The 23837-nt window shown below is 45.1% G+C and overlaps 1 protein-coding gene across 3 annotated transcripts in view; it reads left to right on the plus strand.

The window, feature by feature from the left end:
- LOC119167622 (cyclin-dependent kinase-like 4) overlaps positions 1-23837 on the plus strand; it is a 153567-nt gene that overhangs the window by 50489 nt on the left and 79241 nt on the right. For all 3 annotated transcript variants that reach the window (XM_075866025.1, XM_075866026.1, XM_075866027.1), the window contains exons 2-3: positions 13974-14169; positions 15655-15776. In XM_075866025.1, the coding sequence (XP_075722140.1) occupies positions 13974-14169; positions 15655-15776 (318 nt within the window). The remainder of the gene's footprint in view (positions 1-13973; positions 14170-15654; positions 15777-23837) is intronic.

The raw sequence follows: 23837 nt of genomic DNA on the forward strand, positions 1-23837 counted from the left end.
CTCCATACCGTTCTTCAGCACACGCGTCGACGTTCGTTTCAGCCGGGTCAACGGCGTGCGCACCACTGCTGCTTCGCATCACATCATGGTTACCTTCGGAGAGATGCACCACAATTTTCTTTGTGAAAACAGTACCGAGGGAAACTCTCATTTCTTCTTTATGCACTTCCGGTAGAGTAGTTGCTTCCAGTCTGATACGAAGAATCACAAACAAGAGGAAAAAAAGAAAGGGCACAATGCAGTCAGACTATTACAGACATTTGCTTTTCAAGCCACATCACGTACGTCTCTGCTTACGTCAATTCGAGTAGTAAGAAAATCAACAAGCTGGACACGATCACCCGCAGGGCTTACAAAACTGCATTAGGCGTACGCCACTAAACGGCCAACTGCAGGCTCATCGAGCTGGGCTTGCACAACACGCTCGCCGAAATCATCGAAGCTCAGAGAACCACCGAGCTCGAGAGACTGTCGGGCACCAAGACAGGAAGAACCATGCTCGAGTCCTTCGAGATTCGTTACCACGAGATGCAGGGACTGAAGGACTCACTAATGCCAGCGGTCAAGAATCTTATACTCTCAGAAAATATGCCCCGAAAGACGCGCTCAGTGAACAATGCCAAAAGGTGCAGGCGCAGAGGGGAGGCGATCCTCAAAGAGCACAGCAGCCAAGACAGTGTCCTTTTTGTCGACGCTACTAGATAACCTCGGCCCGACCGAGGACAACAGCAGAACGATCGAGAGCAACAACGGCGCCAATCGACACCTGCCTTCTCCATGGCGGTAGTCGACACGAAGGAACAAAGTCTGGTGACAGGATCTGCGAGGCTGCCATCGTCCGAGACGGCAGAAGAAATGGCCGTAGCACTAGCAATAGTTCATAGTCAAAACGAAGACCAACTTGCGAGTAAAGCCAAGACGGCGGTCCGGAACTCTACGAAGGAATGGGTCTCTGTCGAGGTGGCGCACATGATGAAGGCCAGAGCCAAAAATTTCAAGTGTGGCGAGACTGCTACCTAGTCTCTCAAGTGCTCTCCCCGCACGTGAGAGAGCTTGGCAGTGACAAAAAATCTCACCTCCCGTCGAACCACAACAAACGCGCCGACTTTGTCGCGAGGCTGCTAACCTGCCGCGGCGCAGACTAGAGGGCCGCCAAACTGCGAGACATCGACGATAGCGAGGCACCCGATGTTAGAGAACTTTCTACCTCTGCGACCACAATAACAGACCCCGAGGCCTTACAGGACTGCAATGACATCATGGTTAACTCCCATGAGATCTTCAACCTCTACAAAAAAACGCGACGACGGTGCCCACTATGCTACATGCAGCTAGAGAGGTCTCAGGGGTGTGATCTGAGGCGTCTGCAGACCGGCATATTTGACGATCCCCGACACCTGCATAGACTATGCCCTATGCTCACCCGTCACCCGGCTGTCTGTGGTGCGGGCACGGGACAGCCGAATGGCACATATACTTTGGGAGTGCGAGTGTGGTGTTCGCCATCGATACTCGGACGAAAGTGAGTGTATCACAGGAAGACTGGCTGACCGGTGGCGAGCCGTCGTTCTGAGCCCACGCGCAGTGGACCAAATCTGGGTGGTCCAGCGAACCAGGGCTATCGCTGAGGACATCGCACGATGCTCCCCGCACGACGGCTCCTGGAGGCCTAGCCCGGGCCAGTGATTCCTCGTTGGATCTATGATAAAGTATTATCACTACCTACCTGCAAAAGTAGTTCCAAGTTAATCATTTGAGACCACGTCAACATTTCTCTACTATACACAAATTATACCAAAGATACGTTTACTTGAGAAAAGTGCCCATTGAGCCTGAGACTAGTTATTGAACATTAATTGAATTAGCTCATCGACAAAGCAGACATTTTTGTGTGAGCAGCAGAGATTATTTTAGCAGCTGGCGGAGTGGATCTCAACCACATGTGTAATTCTGCGTGACCTCCTAGGTTCGCTTCGGCATTGCGACGAAAACCAGTACAGTGAACTCTTCCTTGACGAAGATAGCCTCTCCGGGGTGGTCTAGTGGTACAGAACTCGGCTGCTGACCCGCAGATCATGGGATTGGATCCCTGATGCGTCGGCTGCATTCCGTTAGTTCCGAACATACTGTGTAGGTGCTCAAATTTGCTCACATTTGGTGGTACATTGAAGAACCCCAGTTGGATGAAATTTTCGAAGCTCTCCAGTAAGGCGTATTTCGTAATCATATGGTAGTTTTGAGACGTTAAAGCCCACATGCCTAGCAACTTGACAAAGATGGGTATAAGGAATATTTAGATTAGCGAACTTTTAAAGAATCTGGGGCGGTTCTCCTAAGCGTTCTATGCATAATGTATAACAGTAAAATGAACTCTATCGGTGCGCCTAAGCTCGCTTGGAGATCACAATTCAATGAAGTTTTGTGCTCTGCAGCAGTGGACTAGCCAATGCGTGCCGCCACCAACAAAGTAACGTTGGCCTTCAAATCGCCCATTCATCGGCGGTGGTGCAACATGGGTTTTGCATGCAGCGCCGCCGAGTAAAGGTGGCCGCGTGGGTTACGAACATGAACCGCGTGTGCTTCAGTACCCGCGTAGAGCTTCTATCAGGTTTGGGAATTCTTTCCGGTATTCATCCAATACCGAAAGAAGAAAAGTGCGAGTAATTGGAATGTCCGAGACAAGTTTTAATCTTGCATCTCTAGCCGTGACTGTAAAATATATTACAAAGTCAGGAGACTTAGTGTCGCAGCAACGAGGTGTGCCAAAAGCAGTGCATAGAAACGTAGACTCCCTGGAGAGTTTTGCCTCTTCTTGCTCTTTAAGGGTGCCACTTGAAATTAAAATTGCAGAATTATTTTCTAAATAAAATGCATTTCACCCTTTCGACTTGAATTATGCTAGGCACAATGATATTTTGTATTCTAGTGAATATGCAGTTTTGTGAACCCAGTTAAGTGAACTATTTCGTTGGGTCCCTCGAAGTTCACTGAAGTGAGATTGCACTATATTGACGAAAGAACGGCGGCGCGCGAGTGCTGCTACTAGAAACTAAAGTTCAAGACTAGGATCGCTTCCACTATTCTTGAGAAGACTTCATCACCAATATTTGTAGTTGTTTTACCCATGCACGTTCTTTCGAGTATCACGATTCTTTTTCCTCGACTCGATGCCATTTCTTCAGGAGTTGCACGAACACGTTACGTCGTGTTTCGCGACTACGTGTGTATTGTTTCGACGTCGGTCATTCGGGGAACACCACTCTCTCTATTGATCCTTCGCGTGCCTTCTGAAGCGTGGTAGGTGTATAAGGCTGTTCCTGGAACTTCACTATTATGCTGGTCGCACGCAATCCTTCGAGCCATGCACGTTGTTGCACTTGTAGAAAGTAGTGACGCATCGCTCTGAGGGCGACTGCGAGGCACAGGGATGGCCTTGCTGCTAACGATGTGCTCTTTCAGCAAAGCTGGTGAAAGAGAGAACCGCTGAAAAATGCAGTTCGAGTGCCTAGACACGGAAATAATTTGTCCTTTACGAAATTTAATGCGCATTTAACGCCTTAGATATCTAAGCGGCTTAATAAATATGGTGTAAATTTAAGATTGCTCGGCACTGTTGATTATGAAAGGTTCATTGGGCAGAAATGACAGAAGAAACAAAGCGCAGTATATCAACGCTGAATGCGATCCGAAGCTGCATTAGTCATCATACTATTTTTAATTGGTATCTTAATCTGCGTATCAGGTGACCTCATATATTCTGAAGGCAAGACTTGTCTGGTCGGAACACTCAGAGCTGTTGGGAAAAGCTTAAAAAGCGAGATCGGTCAGGTGAATTATCTGGGCGGTTTATTGCTCTTATGTAAAACACTGCTTGTGGTCTGCAGGATATGGGCTTTTCATCTCACGCAAAATACACGTGTAATTTTTTGCTTACTCTATTCTTATGAATAGCAGGGATCACAATAAAAATCATTTGGAACTGGGATACATTATCACGTCTTCGCGCTTTTGGCAACATCAATAAGAGTGGGCGCGTGCAGAGTAGAATGGTTCGTTTTCGGTGGTTAGCTCTGCTGCTGTTTCATACTGTGCAAAACAACTGTGATCGTATTCTCTTGCATTGAGCCGGCGGACGTTTTCAATTGGTCTAATGTAGCAAGAATTACTACTGTGCATGCACACACTTCAAAAAGTCCTCATCTAGGCTTTTACTGTGATATGTTTGTTCGTTTGATGACTCGATGCATAATTAGACTGATCAGTTTGACGATTGTCCCCTTGAAGAGTGCGTGCGACTGCGATTGCGTTGCAGTTCTTTTGACACGATAGCCTTAACGAGCTCGTTTCGCTGAAATTGCGGCGTCGGCGTCGTTGGTTGCGAGCGAAAATTTATCATATTCGCGTAACCGAAAAAATCTAAAAAGATGCAAGCAATATAACCATAAAAAGTGTGCATCTTATTGGGGATCGAGCACGGGTCATTTGCGTGGCGAGCCGGTATTCTACAACACAGTCACGCCTCTGCTTCTGAATAACGTGAAAGGAACTTCCTCTGCTTGGAAATACAGTAACCTTCGTGCGTTACAAACATACGCGTCCTGTATACACGCTTCACAATACAACATTAAATATTTCCGCAATATTGAGTGGTACAAGCCTACCTTGCGCTCGGGCGTCAGAAAACGGTATTATTGTGACTGCAATGTTCAAAGCCAGTCACCAACTACAAAATACTCACTCGTTACAGCACCCTAATTAAGGCCACGCAGCGGATGCATAGCAGGTTCGATAAGATTTCGTACACCAAGTGTTTCAAGAAATAGAATATCGCTATTGCGTTCAAGTCTCACATGCGAAGCTCGAGGGTCCCCCTATTTTTTACCTGATGTTGTTGGTTAGCATTCAGAGCAATCTTCCATCTCATTTTCTATTATTAGCCTAGTTGAACCATCGCAGGGTCAACATTGTTAAGTTTTAGATTGAGATCAGAGGTTTATTTCAAGTTAGTAGATATGTTTGCCGGGATTTACATCAGAAGCTTATAGTTGACGCTCCTGCGTGCTTGGAGGAAAATTGCTGAGTGACTGTTAATGTTGAAGAGTTGAGTAAGCATCATGAAGTTTTAGGTGTGAGTTTAAGAAAGACGGCCAATGGATGCAGGCGCAGTGGGGCTGGTGGAAAGCCATGTTCACACTGGTTAAGGTGCACTGAAATATGGGAAATTACGCAACGATATACCACATATATGCAAAATGCTAATGAAGTGAAACTCAATAGGGTCTCTGTTGAACTTCATTGCGAGCAAGAAAACTGGCGTTCTTATGATATGGGAACTGCAGTGTTTTCAGAGTCGAGATTTTTGTCAAAACAGCCTGGAATGTTTGTCCTTTAAGGGCATTAGCAACGTAGGCAACAACGTTTCCGTGCATATTATTTTGTTCAAGCTGAATGTTAGACCGATGAGTATGCTGTCATGCATCCCGCATTAAGCACTCGAGCACATTGTTACTGGTGGCGGGATCTTCGGAGACAGTATGAATTGTTCTCACTTCAGTAGTGCACTGTAAGTATTTGTTTGAAAATTTCAGTAAAACGTGGTCTCGTCAGCTCAGAGTGCCTTTTTGAAAGTCACAATCCTCCTCCACTTTAATGGAAATCCAATTCATAGAGTTGACTACGCTTCGCAGATTTATACACTCTAAGAACTGATTGTATTAATTGTATGTGGTGCAGCCTAGCTGTTGGCTAAAATGATCCAGGCAGTTATTTTGCATTGTCCGTTTTTTGACATCAGGGGAAGTGTGTCATCGTGTTGATTAGTCTCAAAGGAAGCTGATATTCTGGGGACACCCCAACATATATTGCTGAGGCTATCTGCCTTTTTTTTTAAGAGGCTGCCTGTTTGGTTCATTCAATTCCGGTTTCCTACTGCTGTCATCGGGTTCGGCCGCATGCCAGGCTTTGAGCTTGGCATGCGACCGAACCTTGCAGCCTGTCGTCTCTGCCCGCCTGTAGCTCGTGTCACCCTGAGCATGCCTGCATTTCCTTATCTGCAAAGCGTACCTCGAAACTGCTCACGTTTTCACAACTGTGACACGATGGCTCGTTAATTTGTTTCTGGAATCGTGATGTTTGTCAGTCGCTTTACTTAGGGAAAGTGACATCGGTTCCAACATAAATAGCATAACCATCACCTGCGTCACTGCCATTCGGTCTTTTAGGCTGCAGCACCCATTTTAAATGCTTGCGCCGCTTCATCACTTTCCAAGTGAGCTAATTAAACACGAATAACTAGAACACAAAACTGTGACTTATTCCATATAGTACCATGCGTTTAGCTACGTCGTATTAGGGCTTATTAGATGGAATCTATTTAAACTGGCTCCAAACTAGCTGGGGCTACCTGTTGGACATCACTATTGGTAGCTACCTCGTAGGAGAGTTTGAAAGAGCGATAGAAGGATGGCCTTTACGAGCCTGCCACACTTCCTTAATTGGTGGGGCACGGCTAAATCGTGCTTCTGTGGTTGCCGCACCACAGAATGCACATGCACTGATTTGTGAATTTTGAAGAGCATGAAGTCATTTCGCAGTCTTTCTCCCAATTGCAATACAATGAATTGTGGAGTAAAAAGAAAGCAATTTGTAGCGTCACAAATCGAACATGGCATCATTTCACACGGGAGCTCGAGGACGAGCACCATACGGTCAGCACGCTTTTCATAAATGTAACAATCAAGCCGTCAGTGAGAGTGCAAAGCTGTTTTTGTCGTAAAATATGGGCTGAAGTTGTTTCAGATGCAGATGTACATCAAAATGGGTTTTATCAGGAATAACTTTGAGTGTACTGCACAAACAAAAGCAATCATTTATATCTTCTCGAAATTAATATATCGCTGTCTTTGACGATCAGTACCAGTAAAAACGAGGTATGGCTCAGTCAGAAAGTGTGGTGACGCCAAAACTCGTGTAATTAATTAATTTGATACAGGCCAGTCATATAAAAATTCGCTGAACTTGGATTGGATAACCATCGGCACTGCCAGTAGTCCTTCGTAAAGTCATATTTGGAAAAACGATTATTTTGCGCAACACACGCTTACAACAGAACCCGTTAGCGGCCCCAGCGAGCAACTCTTCGGGATCAAACAAAGTTCGTTGCCTGTATGTGTGCCGCAACATAGCACAATGGGAAAGCTATTACATATTCGTGGTTGCTGTAGTGCATATCAGACACATGGAGTGAAGGGATGCAACACAGTCTATATCTTTTTTTAGCATTTATTTGCTAAGGACCTTTACTTTTACCTATATATATGGAATATCATAAACCCCCATCGCTTAAGTTTGTGACGGTTTTCTTAAACGAAGCTCTAGAACTGACTCATTCTTCACTTTACTGTACAAACTAAGGAGTTTCTCGATAATGGTAAGCATTCAAGTTATGTTGCTCCCGATTTAACTAAGGCCTTTGGACACGTCATTCGGCGAACTGGACTCATACACGAAGTTATTCCATGCCAAACGTCTACGTAACTGATTCTGAAATGTAATACGCTGTAATCCGTGTCTCCGACGGGAACACTTGGTTTGTTGCGAAAGTTCAATGTGTTACTCACGCAAAATACTGGTTTACTTCAAAGCGATGTGGCCATGCATACGCATTTAATTTCGGAAATGAATTTCGCCGTGCGTTTTGACGCCCAGCCATATTGCAGTCCATCATGTAGTCATCTTATGCGTTATGTAGCCATGTGTACGAAGTTACATAACGCTATATCTTTGAACAATAGAATAGGCGGGACTTGCATAAAAGTTATAATGCGCTTCGGCAAGTGGATTGAAGTTTACCTTTAGAAGGGCCATTGCGCTGTTTTTCCTAAACAACAGCAAACTGTTTTGCGGCAGAGATATTTTTTTTAAACGGAAGGACGCACCTGTAGTCACCGAGAAAGCTATTTATTTATTTGTTTGTTTGACTTATTCATCTGTATACTTAACAATAGGGCGAGCTTCCTAGCAGTCCAACAAAGCTAGCTTTGAATATGCACATGGCCATGGAAACAACATGTATAAAGAAGAGGGCAGAGAAAATGCACACAAGCATAAAAATAAGCAGCAATTACTCTAGCAATTAACATAAACAATAATTGTTAGAGTACAAGCATGCTCAGAATGAGAGCAGTGTTACATAAAATAATGTCAATTATAAACAGTGGATTTGGTAAATACACCTCTCTCTGCGCATTTCAACATTGAAATCTCCAATCGTACAGTGGCATTCCATGTTACGTGCACTATTGCCCAATTGTGCATGAAACGCACTATATTCTGCCGCCAAAACACATGGGTATAATTTCGCCACGAAACTATTCACCGAGTGGACCTCAACAATTTCACTTCACTATGAGTTCAAGACTTCAGTTTCCCACGGAAAAGACATGCACGTGCCACTGGTTGTCATATATTGTGTGACATCTTTATTCTGACACGTAACATGGCGTTGGTAGCACGCAATCTCGTTTACACTGAGACTTTTTACTTGAGTACGTTTGCTACGAGACGTTTATATGAGTTTACTATTGAGACGTTCACTATGAGTACTGATTTACTCGTGTGCTGCATTACTGTACATTTCTGCATGCAAATCATACAAAACTCATACAAAGCACCACAGCGCGCTTTGCACTCAACAACAACAGACTTGGATGATGTTCCGCTTCAGACAGTATTCCTTAGATAATATACGTTCAGAAAATAGACCGCAAATTATCTTAAGCAATTTCTGTGGCATAGCTTACCTTTCATACTAAATAAATGGGAAAAGGAAGGATTTATTCTAAATATTTTGCCGCTCAAACAAATTCAAGAATACTTTTGCAAGTATGAATGAATACATAAAGAAACTATTGGTTACACATTCACATTTTCCCTCCTTTTTAATGTCTTTCTCCATCAGTGTTTCGATGGTATTAGGCCATTAGTAGCACAGCCATGTTTTTACAAGTCATTTTCTTAATGTTGTAGCCTCTGCAGTTTTTATGTATAGCAATATATTAAGACATTTCCTGTTTCTAAATGCATTAGATGTGTATTCTTATAAATACCATGTATGTAAGTGTTATTCAACATGTTCCTTGTTCTTTCAAATCTATTAATATTGTGGATTTTGTTTTCTGGATATATGTTTGAAACCTGTATTAATTCTAATTTTGATGTTAATGCTGCCATGTTATGGAGTCAGGCACATTCAAGCTCTATCACGGAGCTTTTTGCCTGACGGACCCCAACAATTTTGTTGGAAAATAAAGAGCTTTATATATCTTATTTTGATAGAAAAGTGATAATAAGTGCCTCATTCACGTGTAAACTGGCTTTCCTTCAGCCCCGTGTTATTTTACTAACACTGGAAGCACTCTACGTTTTAATTTATCTACCACTAGGTGTTCGTCTAGCCATAGCCTACAGTTGCAGCTCCTCCTACGGAGTATTCGTATTGAAATGAATAGAATAATCTCTGTCAGCAAAAAACACTCATCACTTTGAGAAATTTTCTCAAGGTACATTCCAATAGTGATGGTCGTTATCGAGCGTTAGCAAGAGAGGTTTTCTCAAAGCGTGATAGAAAACTAGGAGAACTTTTTGTAAAAGTGTTGGCGATAAACACATCGAAGTTGCGAAAGTGCTGCAGTAAATACTACTCTCAGGATTTTAAAGCAATGCTACCATCAGTTGTTTTCATGAAAAGGATGCATCCCTGCATCAGGTAGCTTTCCTTTCTCTTGTAGTTTATTCATACAATGTGCTGCAATATGCTGTGTTGAAAGCACAGTGACATTGATAGTAAGATGCTTGAGCATGAAACCATCGTCATTAATTGAAATAACACCGTGAAAGCTTCCGCATTTGCATATTCCTCCAACAGAAAAACCACCATACGCTTATAAGCTTGCTAAACCAAAAAGTCGCAGCTTTGCCGCAAAGACGAAGCAATGAATGCGATAGCCACAAATTGGAATGTTACGCGAAGAATGGCAAGCAGATCAAAACGTGCCCTGCTTCGCTCACGCACAAATTACGCATGAAACGTACTCACACGTACAGATGAACGCGAATAAGTGCCTCAGTTGTTGGTACGCTGTGTCTAAAAGCGCGCCTTTTTCGCAGAGACCATGTAGCGAGTGTAGCAACTGGGCGCCCAGTAACTACAACAGAATCTTTTTGTTCAAAGCCCAAGCCATTCGATTCCCCTGACCGCGAGATAAGCGCGCGCATTAGTGAGTGTCTACTCCCTCCACGGGCCAAGCGCCCGTCGCCGCGTCTAGATGAGCGGAGCGTCGAGCGTGCTCTATGCGCCATCCCGCTTGTAATGTTCAAAAAAGGCTCATATTTTCTCCGAGATCAGCAACGTCAGCGATAAGTGGCATATATAAATACCTAACGCTAGAGTGTACTAGAAGTGTACACGGCACTAACACGGCCACGCCCTCGCAAGCAAGAAGTCGGACGTTTGATGCCCCGTGCTGGAGTCTCTTTCTGGATTATTTTCCTTTCTTGCATTTTCATATATATATTGTTACGGAAGAGAGACGCCGTATCGACGAGGCTGTGGATGAAATATATTTCAAACCAGCAGCAGCAGCGGCGTGACCGGTAGACCAGACATCGAGCGGAGACCTCCCTTCGTCCTTTCATCTGGCGCACAAGCGCATCGTCCCACAAAATGTCAACATGCATGTAGCCTGATCCCCGGCGGCAGAAGCGCCATCTCGGCGCATCTAGATGTCAACGTCAGCGGGAGAGTTGTAAGGCTTCAAGCGTGCCACATGTACGATATCGGTGGTGTGAGGGGTAGTTTTAGGCGATGAGGCAGCAGGAGCAATTTCGTGTGTCACAGGAGTCACCTGACGAAGGATTCGATATGGGCCTGTGTAGCGGGAAAGAAGTTTTTCCGACAAGCCGACTTGACTGATCGGGGACCACAGCAGTACCAATGAAGCGGGTAATAAGTGCACGTCACGGTGCCGTTCATCGTACAAACGCTGTTGATTCTCTTGAGAGGCCAGAAAGCGAGTGCGGGCGATTTCACGTGCGTGAGCAGCCCAAGTGATAGCATCAAGGGCATAATAGCTGGTCGGTGTCGCGGTAGACGGAATGACTGTCTCTAGGGGTAATGCAGGTTCCCGGCCGAACAACAGAAAAAATGGAGAGTACGCGGCAGTGTCATGGCGAGAAGAATTGTAGGCGAATGTGACGAACGGCAACGCGAGATCCCAATCGGTGTGGTTGGTAGAAACATACTTAGCGAGCATATCTGTAAGAGTTCGATTTAAACGCTCCGTGAGTCCATTTATTAGCGGGTGGTATGGCGTAGTCAGCTTGTGTCTCGTTTGACAGGACTGCAAGATGTCGGCTATGACCTCCGACAAAAAGGTGCGGCCACGGTCTGTAAGCAGCTGCCGTGGAGCTCTGTGGGGCTCCGTGTTGCAAAATCACGTCCTTGAGGAGGAAGTCGGCGAGACCTGTGGCGCAGTTTGTTGGAAGAACTCGTGTGATGGCATAGCACGTGGCGAAGTCGGTGGCTACGGCTATCCACTAGTTGTTACCCGAGGAAGACAAGGGTAAAGAGCCAAGTAGGTCCAAGCCAACGCGGAAGAACGGTTATGACGTAATGTCAAGTGGTTGAAGGCGTCCGGCGGGAAGTGTCGATGGTGTTTTGCAGCGCTGGCATTTCTCACAAGCCGCAACGTATCTTCTGACTGAGCGCGCAAGCCCTGGCCAAAAGAAGCGTCGGCGTATTCGGTCCTAAGTGCGTGACACACCAAGGTGACCAGCAGTCGAAAGGTCATGAAGTTCATGTAGAACTTCCGAGCGAAGGTGTTGCGGAATGACAAGCAGCCGGGCCGGTCCATCCGGCTCAAAACTTTGGCGGTATAATACACCATCATGGAGCACGAATGAGCGATGGGGCTCATTGGAAGATGGTGATTCGAATTACGCTCAATGATAGCACGCAAGGACGCTTCATGCATGGCGCTGCTCGTCACCGATGCATGTCATTTGCGAAAGAGAAAAGACGCAAGGCTCGGTGTCGGTGTCAAGCATAGTGCTCGACTCAGCAACCGAGTAGCGGGACAGGCAGTCTGCGTCCTGATGTAAACGTCCGGACTTGTACGTCTCCGTGTATGTATACTCTTGTAGTCGCAGAGCCCAGCGACCGAGCTGGCCAGTAGGATCCTTCAGTGACGTAAGCCAACATAGCGCATGGTGGTCCGGTAATACAGAGAAATTCGTGCCATATAAACATGGGTGGAACTGCGTGACTGCCGAAACATGAGCAAGGCATTCACGCTCTGTCATTGAATAGTTGCGCTCAGCAGATGTGAGTAGGCGGCTAGCGTAGGCGATAACTCAGTCGTATCCCTGCTGACATTGGGGTAGGACGGTTCCAATCACGTGACCACTCGCATCGGTTCGGACTTCTGTAGAAGTAGTGAACGGGTCAAAGTTGGCCAATATAGGTGGAGTCGTGAGAAGGGTGATGAGGTGAGAAAAAGCGGCAGCTTGGGCAGAACTCCACGTAAAAGTCACGTCTTTCTTCAGAAGGTCGGTGAGTGGTCGAGCGATCGTTGCAAAATCTTTCACGAACCTTTTAAAATAGGAACAAAGTCCCACAAAGCTGCGGACGTCTTTGACAGACTAGGGTACAGGAAAGCTCGTGACGGCACGAATTTTCTCCGGGTCAGGCTGCACACCTAATGCATCGACAAGGTGGCCCAACACCGTAATCTGCTGGCGGCCGAAGTGACATTTCGACGAGTTTAGTTGAAGGCGATTTACTGCGATGGTTCATGTCCCTGAATGTACGCATTGTAGAAAGAGTTCCTATGAACGCAACGAGCAAATATTCTATTTCCCTGATTTTCTACCACTTTTGAACACGTTGCACGGAATACCACTCTCATGCTAATATTTTGTTAGTTAGGCTCACAGCTTTATACAAACATTTATTGCTGACATCCATTTATAAAATAATGAGAGATGTTTCTTGTGCACATATTGCGACGTTCCGAATTTCATAGACACTTTCGTCTATTTAGAACATGTAATGCTTTGCTCACTTCTTGATCTTCGTCTGTTTGAAATACTTGATTATGCGCCCTCGAAAATATGCGCAAATCGCCGCACGCTTTGTTTTTCGTAGAACGGGCGCAGCAATCATTTGGCCCCTCAAACAAAGTTGCCAGCGACTATCCATTCATTCCATGTGTGCATAAACTATTGATGTGTACTTATGCGCATCTTTGTTTTTAATAGGTGTCCATGAGAACCAGGCTGAAAACAGCCAAAACGTTCAATAGTTAGTGTCCTATAAGTAAAGCTGCTATCTATGCAAACACCGTACCTCTCACTTATTGACTTGCTGTTTTGTGTCAAGCTTACGCCAAACAATAAGATGCCACTACTATGCGTATGTTTTGTCGGGGGTGTTTCATGTTTTGCCTGATTTTAAGTCCCCGGTGGCGCAACGGTACCTATGGATATCTTTGACCTTGTATTTACAGATTTTAGCTTGTTCCAGGAAGCTGCTGGAAAGGCGACGGCGAAAGGCGCTTGATATGAATTCTCGCAGGTTCTTCCGTTACTTACTTCTTATGTTTTTTTTTGCTTAACGTCCAGGTTTTTCAACGTGAATTAATTCACATTTCCCAGTTGCAGCTAGCATTTTAAAGCAACTAGCCGAAAAGTATTTACATTTGGACATTCTTGACAAACTGACGACAGGGCAAGACGAAGAAAACCACGTGACAGCCTTAAATGTTGAGTGCGAGATGTTGTGAGAGAGGTCTTTCTTAGTATTAGTTGTTGGCGCAGCCGTACTCTATCCTTAGTGAAATCGCAAGATTCTGTACGTGACACATACGTGCAACTGCAAAAAAGCTAAGCGTAAACTCGCTATTACACTTGCGCAGGCGCAACCGGTACTACTACACACCGCTGATGGAGAAGTACGAGAAGATCTCGAAGATTGGAGAAGGCTCGTACGGGGTGGTGTTCAAGTGCCGCGTTCGGGACACCGGTCAGCTGGTGGCCGTCAAGAAGTACGTCGAGACCGAGGACGATCCGCTCATCAAGAAGATCGCGCTGCGAGAGATACGCATGCTCAAGGTGATGGTGCTTGAGTTTTTGATTGGGTGTTTAGGTGCACTTGTCTGCGTTGGCAACTTCAATTGGCCCGAACTTCTTGCAAGCGTAGGTTGTGTAATATCCAAAATGAAGCAAAGAGACTGAGACATAACAAGCTGCTGGTCTGCGTCTGTAATGTGTCGTTTGAATGGTTACAAAATAAATAAAAAAACTACGCTGACCAAAATGTATAGTCAACAGATAGCAGAAAGCACTAGTTACCAATAAATATGAGGACTGCTTCAATCATTGGCATTTACATCGCTTAGAAACGGAGAAACGCACCCGCCCTAGTTCCCTGTCCTTTCTTCATTTTCTTTTGCTCTGCAACACTGACCACAATCAACAACCTCAAAGCTCAATACACGCGTTTTCTTGATAAGAGAGAGATAGAGGTCAGTCAGTAATCGGTGCTTTGCAAAGAAAACATTATTGATAATAATTAACACAAATAAAAGAGCAAATTTTACATGCCCTTTTCATCTTCTCTTACAGGACTTATACAGTAGTTTAGATGAAATAAAGAATATTGATCTGGGGTCATTTGCTTTGTTAGACTCTCCCTAATGAATCCTACAGGCACTTGAGCCAAGAAACGTATAGAGAACATTATTCATGTGCTTTAACTGTAGTAGAGTAAATAATGAATAAATGTAAATGTTTTGAAGTTGATGAGAATTCAACTTTAGTAGAGTAAATACGACATAAATGTAAATGTATTGAAGTTAATGAGAATTCGACTTTCCAAACGTAGCAACAAAACAGACAACTTTCGGCAATGCATACGATGGGTTTACCATAGAGCTATAGCGACAGTCGCTATCACATACACTTTACTCAGTCTTCGTGCTATTTTAACCTGCCGATGTTAGCCAGCGCTGGTCCCTTGAGTACTTACTGCATAATAGTGTTTCATGCTCAGCTACCACCTTTTTATAAGATCACGCACTGGGTTACGAAAGCTGGCGCCAAAAAAAGTGTTCAACGCTGGCCGCTATTGCTTTGAGCAGCGCTTGCTAGCACTGCCACGGCTGCGCCAATCCTGGCAGATTAAATAACTCTACGAGGCTGTGTTCCTTGAGGCTATTTTAGAAATAGGTATATTTGAGAAGTCGGTATATTCTACAGAGATTGGGTAAATTCCACCACTGCTGTACCAGAAATGACGGAAACAGCTGAATATTCTTAGTAAACCTGTGTTTCACAGACACATTTTACTTTCATATTATACCAATTCTTCTATAGTGGGATCAGCAGCGTTGTTTTGCGGTGAAAGAAGTCGCAGCACTGGTTAGAGATGTCGAGATATAACTTCCAATTCGATGGCTTTTCGTGTGGATGCGCTCTGATAATATAGTGTTTATGGAACATTACATTGTACAGCTTCAATGAGCTAAGTTTCCATTTGAAAGTTGAAGATAAAAACACGTTTGTTGAAAGAGTCCCTTTTCTTACTTTACGGTGCAGCAATTGAAGCATCCGAACCTTGTGAACTTGATCGAAGTGTTCCGGCGGAAACGGAAGCTGCACCTGGTGTTTGAATACTGCGAACACACTGTCCTAGACTTCCTGGACAAGCATCCAAAAGGGTGAGTCTGCAAGTATCTACTCTGAGTGCCGATAAATCTCTTCGTAATTTTGGTCGTTTGTGTGCTGGGGCATTCCATTACTGTATAGACGCTACAACACTGTGGTGGTGTGTACGCTTTCTTCGTCCTGACTAGTTAGTACTCTTTGCATGAACCAACCATCATAGATGTGTCAAGTCCGCTTTTGCTCCACACTGATGAAATGGCTATGCAAAAAGTAACCTACGGACATATAAATGACGTGCCGCTGTCTTTATAGGGTGTAGGTGTAGTTCAAGAAATCTGCACGTATGGCGCGGTATGTAGCAAGTTAGCAACATTTTGAGATTTGTTCATTAAGGAATGCAAGAAATAAAGCCAGCTGTGTGTATACAAAAATGCCAAACTCACGCCGTCCCAACATAGCAGCAATGTCGGGAATTTAGAAAGAAGTATGAAGCTTTGGCCAGCATCTTTCTATTGACCAAGCCATGATCGTGAAAATACCAACAGCAAAATTGTTCGCGGGGGCCTGGTGCGCCTACTTTCATAATGCCAAGCATTTCTTAGCCTACTGTCGGCGCTTTGCGCGCTTCTATTTAAGCGTCCATCCGTTCGTCATCCGTCCGTCCGTCCGTCCGTCCGTCCATCCGTCCATCCATCCATCCATCCATCCATCCATCCATCCATCCATCCATCCATCCATCCATCAAACTATCCGTCTATTAATCCTTTTGTTTAGTCGCTTACGATTGAATGCTCTTGTGATCGTCTTCGTAACTTTGGGGACACACTAAACCAATTATGACCCATAAGGATGGATGTAAATGAGCTTGTCGCCAGACGAGCACCCTTTGCTCCCTATTGGGTGGTAAACAAAAGGTGCCGAGGAAGGGTGCTGAAAAAGGGTGCAGAGCTTAGCACCCTCAAAAAAGAGTGCACAGCAAAAAATGTTGAACCGGGTAAAGTGTGCACTCTTTAAAAGAGGATGCTGTCGTGCTATAACACCTTTTAGTATGGGTGCTGGAGGGGTGCTCCACATCGACGTACTAGTGGGCCGAATCTGGGATTGATGATGATGAGTAGTTTTTAATGGCGCAAAGGCCAATTGATGACCAAAGAGCACCATTTCAATTGCCTACACATATGAACAATGATATGATGCGTGGCTGTAAAGGGGTCTTAAAATTCCTCGCTCTAACGCGGGTTAAAACATGGAAGTAATAAAATCATGACAGTGGCGTGACATATGTGTAGTGATAGCGGATGGCAATATGTCATAATAAAATCATGATGAAGATGTAGTCACCGCAACCACGACCACTCTATAGAGGTCGTGATACGGATGACCTCGAAAGATTGGGTGAAAGCTATGCACATCTTTTAAAAACGTGAAAAGTGTTTGCAGTTTAAAAAAATTGCGCCATATCCACGAAGTGAATGATGATGAGTGGGCGAAGCTCCGGAGGTAAACCTGGTAAACCATGAATCCTCTGTACATTTTGCCCACTCGATTTTATTACATCGCTCCCCCTAGCGTACGTCACCGCACTAAATCGAACGATTGCCTTCAACCAATGACACGCGCCATATGTGACATCATTCCTATTTTATAAGATCTCGCGTCTTTCATCAACTACAAGTACCGCTTTCTAGTTTATAACAGCTTGCATCTTTTCATCATCAGCTACAAGTACCACCATCTAGTAAACACTACAAGAACTAAACTAGAGGTGGCTACATACAGGAGACGGTACCGCCATCTAGTGAACACTGCAAGAACTAAACTAGAGGTGGCTACATGGATGGAAGGATGGATGGATGCTATGAGCGTCCCCTTTATAACGGGGTGGTGACAAGTATGCCACCAGGCTCGACAAAAAAAAAAAACCTTTTTTCCTTTTTTTCTTTATGTTGGCCTAATGCCTCTACTTCGATAAATTCTATCTTAATGGAAAAAAGGTAAATTTTCAGCTTAAGTTCTCTGCCATTTACGGCACACTGTCCATAGTTTATTTTTCCAATATTTATTTTTGTCCTTTCTCTCTAATTTTCTGCCACCAATACTCTAACCGTCTCTTACTTATTTCAATCGCGGGTGTGTTCAGCTTTCCATTGTTGTCCCTAAAACCCAAGGCTTCCTGTAGGCTCGTGCCCAAACGTACACCTGGGTGGATATCTCCACATTCAATCAGAACATGCTCCGCCGTTTCCTTATCTTTCCCGCAGCATGTGCATTGTTCTTCTTCTTTACTGAATCTTGCTTTATAACTACGCGTTCTAAGGCAACCCGATCTCGCTTCAAACAGTAAAGCGCTTCCCCTTGAATTATCGTAAAATGCCTCCCTCCTTATTTCATTTTTGCCCTTTCGGTAGTTACTCAGAGCCGGTTTTTTCTCCATAGCTGCCATCCAGTAAATCCTCTCCGCCTCCCTGACCTTTCCCTTAACGCTCTTTGTTGACATATGGCTCACAATACCAGCCGTATATTTACTAGTGAGTCTTCTAGTTCTTTTTCTCCACTGTGTGTCCACGCTCTTCCTATACAAATAACGGAACACCTTCTCTGCCCATCTACTCTCCTTCATATTTCTTAGCCTTTCTTCGAAGCTTATTTTGCTCTGCGCTTCCCTCGCCTCAAAACCTGCCCACCCCATATCGCCCTTTACAGCCTCGTTTGTCGTCTTCCCGTGAGCACCCAACGCGAGGCGTCCCACAGTCCTTTGATTTACATCCATTCCCGATTGCACCTCTGCCCTCATGCACACCACTGAGTTCCCAAAAGTAAGCCCTGGAACCATTACACCCTTCCACAGACCTCGAAGCACCTCATACCTATTGTATCCCCACAACGCTCTGTGCTTCATTATTGCCGCATTCCTCTTTCCTTTTGCTGCCGAGGCTTTTTCCTGTACCTCCATGTATCTATCACTCTCATTTACCCATACTCCAAGGTACTTGTATTCACTTACCCTCGGTATTTCTTGGCCTTGTATGGACACCGTCTGATCACAGGGATCATTGAATACCATCAATCCACACTTCGTTACACTGAATCCTAGTCCAAGAGCTTCACCTTCCCTTCCGCATATATTCGCCAGCTGCTGTATATCATCTCGACTGTCCGCAAATAAGACGATATCGTCCGCATAAAATAAACCTGGAAGCTTCTGCTCAATCATCATGCCGCCCTGTTTGTGTGACAGATTAAATCCAATGTTGCTACCTTCTAGCGCTTTTTCCATACTCACCATGTACAGCATGAATAACAGTGGGGACAAAAGACATCCCTGTCTCAGACCCCTGCTAACCTCAACGTTCTCTTTGCTACGCATTCCTTCCCACTCTATGCAAACTGTATTTTCTCGGTATATCTCCCTCAAAAGCTGTATACAGTCGTCGCCCATGCCCATTCCTTTCAATATATCCCACAAAATTTCCTGATTAACGTTGTCGTATGCCCCAGTGATGTCTAGAAAAGCCACGTACAAGGGCCTATTCTCTATTTTAGATATTTCTATACACTGAGTGAGAACAAACAGGTTATCGTCTAACCGCCTGTCGACTCGAAATCCGTTCTGAAGTTCTCCCAAAATATCGTTATGTTCGGCCCATGTTTCTATTTTCATTTTTACTGCTTGCATCGCCAACCTGCATAGTACCGATGTAATGGTTAGTGGTCTATACGAGCGAATCTTGTCCTTTTCTCCCTTGCCTTTATAGATTAAGTTCATTCTACTTTGTCGCCAACTGTCCGGTATTTGTCCGTCCTTTAAGCTTTTTTCTACTGCTTTTAACAATGCTTCTTTAGTGTTATGTCCTAGTTCGTTAATGAGGCTAACGGGAATCCCATCTAAACCCGCGGCAGTGCGCTTTGGAATTTTTCCTTCGGCCTTTTTCCAGTTGAAATTATCAAGTACTAGCTCTTCCTCTGTTGCTTTCTCCGCCACACTTTTACTCACCGGGGAGATCCCCTGGACGCTCTTTTGAAACGAATCGGCTGTTACCTTTTGGATGTAACCTAGCGCTTCGTACCCTTCCAATTGATTTCCTCCTTCATCTAGAATATATTGTTGCGTTGTGACAGACTTCCTACCTAGCGCCTTTATGTGGCTCCAAAAAATCCTAGGCGCGGCCTCCTTTTTTTCGTGTATCTCTGTCATCCAGCGTTCACTTTCACCTTTAATTTTTGCCTCTACCAATTTCTGTACAAGGGATTTTTTCTCCAAATATATTTCTCATATTTTTTTTTTAACTTCGTCCTGCGGCCGCTTCTCCTTTTTTGCCTTTCTATGCTCCCGTGATGCTTCGCGTCGCTTCTCGATCGCCTCCCGGATTTCCTTGTTCCACCAACTTTTTGGCTTCCTTTTTCCTTTCCAGCAAACAGTTTTCTTCTCTTTCCCTATCTCCTTCGTCATTAGATGTAACAGCTCACTATACTCCCAGTCCTTGCCTGGTATTTCGCCTACTTCTTCCTCGACTCTTGCGGCTATATTTATTATTTGTTTGTCATTTAAATACGAGCTGCCAGACTTTGATTCCATGCTCATATTTTTAGTTTCGTATCCCATTTGTAATGTTATTCGTTTATGATCACTACCCAAGCTGTTAATGCCTTCCTCGTCTATCCTCATTTCTGTCAGTTTGTGGTAAATTCCTTCAGTCATGAGACAATAATCAATACTTGATTGCTTGTTTCCGACTTCCCATGTGATCTGGCCGTCACATTTAGGCCCCGTGTTAACTATCTCCAGACTATGTTGCTCGCAAAGATCTAGTAATAACTTCCCATTGGTGTCTGAATATCCGTCAAGGTCATGTATGTGGGCATTCATGTCCCCTAGAAGGATGATTTCGGCCCCATTACCAAATTCCTTAATATCCGCACTCATGCAATCCACTATCTCCTGATTCTTTTCTCTGCAGTTATTCCCCGTCCACAAGTAGGCTACCCCTAGCCACGTTTCCTTTCCACCTACTGTGCCCAGAACCCAGAGGTGCTCTGAACACGTCTGTTTCACTCTAACCCATTTGGCTCCGCGGTGAATTAGCATTCCTACACCCCCACCTTTCCTTTCCGATATGGTCCTGTTACACCCTTCCCAAACATAATTTTTAATATGTGGTGGCTCTTCCAAGTCTCTAAGGTGTGTTTCTGTAACCGCATACACGCCTATCTGTTCTTTGTTTAACTGCTCCTCAATCTCTAACCATTTTGCCTTCTTTCTGCCACCCTGCATGTTTATGTAACTAATTGCAACACGCGCCTTTTTCCTTTTTCTTTTACCTTTTTTCTGGTTTTTCGCAATTCTACCTGTCAAAGCGTCCTCCTGGTTGTTTTCCCTGTTACGAGCTACCCCGGACTCCGAAGGGCCCGTGAGCCCCCCAAAAAAGCTACTGCGCGTCCTGCCAGTCGCCAGCCCACCTCGTGTCCAAGCCTCTTATCGAAATGAATCTTGTCTCTTTGGAATCCACCCCACCTGTGCACTTCCCTGTTTAAATCCACTACCTCGAAACCCTTCTCTCGACTAATTCGCCATATCTCTTTGTTTGCGTCGGCAACCGCTCTTTGCAGGTTGATGTTGCGTACTGGTACTTCCGGTACTGTGCATACTACAATTTGCACCTGGGGGGACACGGTGCGCATGTCATCCACCCCTTTCGCCAAGGTCGTCGCTAGTCCTGACGATTCTTTTTTCAGGACGTCATTTAACCCTCCCGCAATTACAACGAGGTTACGATTGTTAGCTTTAGCTGCGAGTTGTTCACCCGCTTGACTCATTACTGTCCCCAGCGTTTGTCCTGGGAACGTCCCTATCGCAACTCTCTTGTCGCCTTTCACCCTTTCTTTGATTGCCGCTGCGCATCGGACTAAATTTGAGTCACCGGCGATGATGACCTGTTCAGACATTCCTTCTGAAACCTGCACCTGGTTGCTGACTAGGTGACTAGCGTGAGTCACGGCTGCTGGTTTGCTCCCTCCCTCCCTCAAAACTACTTCCCGGTAGCTGGGCCCTGTGGCCAATGTATCTGCCTTTGTCATGCCGGTTTCCCTCATCTCTCCCGCACGGGGGGTCGTCGCCATAATGCTTCCGCCGTCACCTGCGTCTTCGCTCCCCTTCACGACCTTCGATAGGCCCTTCTCGGCTACCCGGAGCCTTTCCTCCATGGCTGACGTTTTCTCACGCTCCTTCGCCAATGCATTCTCCAGCTCTGCGATTTTCTCCATGAGCCCACTCTGGACCGCCATCATATTTTTCATTTTCTCCTCGAACTCGCACTGTCTACACTTGGCGTCATCTTCTGCTTTCTCTTCCGCACTAATTTCCACCTTCCACCCTAACCCGCACTCTGAACACTTTACGGTCTTTTTGACCATGGCTAGCTCAGTTTACCGATGCCCACGTGTTAGAAAACTGTACTAAAATACACTGGTCTAAGCCAAAAAGAACCACAATAATACATAAATACGCTACACTTCACAGCACCTGTGCATGCACGTGGTCGGTCTACGCGCAGGCCTCAGCCACGTGGTGGCTGGAGCAAAAAAAAAAAAAAAAGACACAGTACAGAATACTAAAAAAAAAACGTACACCGTACTAGACCTAATCAAGCTTTACGCTAGCGCCTTACGTTCTCATAACGCTACATACAGAGGCAAGCTGGAAACATGCAAAAACACTTATCTGTAGCTGTCATTCCGGAGCTCTCCAAAAACACCAGGGGACGGTACCGCCATCTAGTGAACACTGCAAGAACTAAACTAGAGGTGGCTACATACAGCCTACAGGGGACGCACAGCCCACGCCCTAAGGAGCTTCGCCCCTAAAAGCGGATCCCTGTCGATGAGCATCCCAGGGTGTAGAGGGAGGTGCTGTCGGTAGGGAAGTAAAAAGTGCTTTTTTCTTAGAGCATCTAGCTCATTGCACTGGACGAGAATGTGAAGAACCGTAAGGGGCTCTCCACATCTTTCACAATATGGTGGATCGCCGGTAGACAGAAGAAATGAATGTGTAGAATGTGTATGTCCTGTTCTAAGCCTTGTTAGTATTACTTCTGTGAGTCGTGATTTTGATAGTGGCGGCCAATAACCTAGTTCCGGCTTAATAGCATGGAGTTTATTATCTGTGTGTTTATCCCACATGCTCTGCCAATACCCCCTGAGCTTTCGTTTTAGAAAAGGTTTTAAGTCAAGTGTAGGGACTGATGTTGATGCATTAGGAGTAGTGTCGTTGGCGCAAGCAGCCAGATTGTCGGCCAAAACGTTCCCTTGTATCTCACGGTGCCCTGGAACCCAGCAGACGACAAGCTGTTTTGATGTGTACAGTGTGCACAGAAGTGAGTAAAGTGACACCAGCACGGGGTTCTTGTGTTTTTTAGGAGTTTTCAGGGGTTTGACCACGCTTAGAGAATCTGTGTATATTACCGCCTTTTGTAACTTTATCTGTTTGATGTGTTTTACGACCGCCAGTATTGCGTAAGCTTCTACTGTGAAAATGCTTGCATCAGGATGAAGAACGCCGGCCTCGGAAAAGGATTGGCCTACCGCTGCATATGACACAGAAGTGTTTTACTTTGACGCATCGGTAAAGAACTTAGGGCATGTGTATTTATGTTGTAGTTCTAGGATGTATGTATGTATGTGTGCAAGTGGTGCGTGCTTTGTGACTTCAACAAAAGACACATCACAGTCAATAAGCTGCCACTGCCACGGTGGCAGATATGTTGCAGGAGCCATCGAACTGTGTTCAAGAAGATGCACACCTGTTACTTCGGCAAGGCCCCTTACACGGAGCGAGTAGGGCTTCTGCAACAAACGACGGTTCTCGATCAAGCCTGAACAAGAAAAATAATTATTGGTGAAATGAGAGGGGTGTTTCTTGTCTGCTTCACCTTCAAAAAGTACACTAAGGACGAGAGCATATTTGTAGGTTGAGCGACCATTCATTCGAATCCACGTACAGGCTTTCTACAGGGCTGGTTCGGAAAGCACCCGTAGAGAGGCGAATGCCTAGATGGTGGACAGGGTCGAAAGTTTTCAAGGCTGATGTTGTTGCCGACTGATATATTATAGCACCGTAA

The sequence above is a fragment of the Rhipicephalus microplus genome, chromosome 6, assembly GCF_043290135.1.
Source record: "Rhipicephalus microplus isolate Deutch F79 chromosome 6, USDA_Rmic, whole genome shotgun sequence".
In the NCBI taxonomy this organism is placed as follows: Eukaryota; Metazoa; Arthropoda; class Arachnida; order Ixodida; family Ixodidae; genus Rhipicephalus; species Rhipicephalus microplus.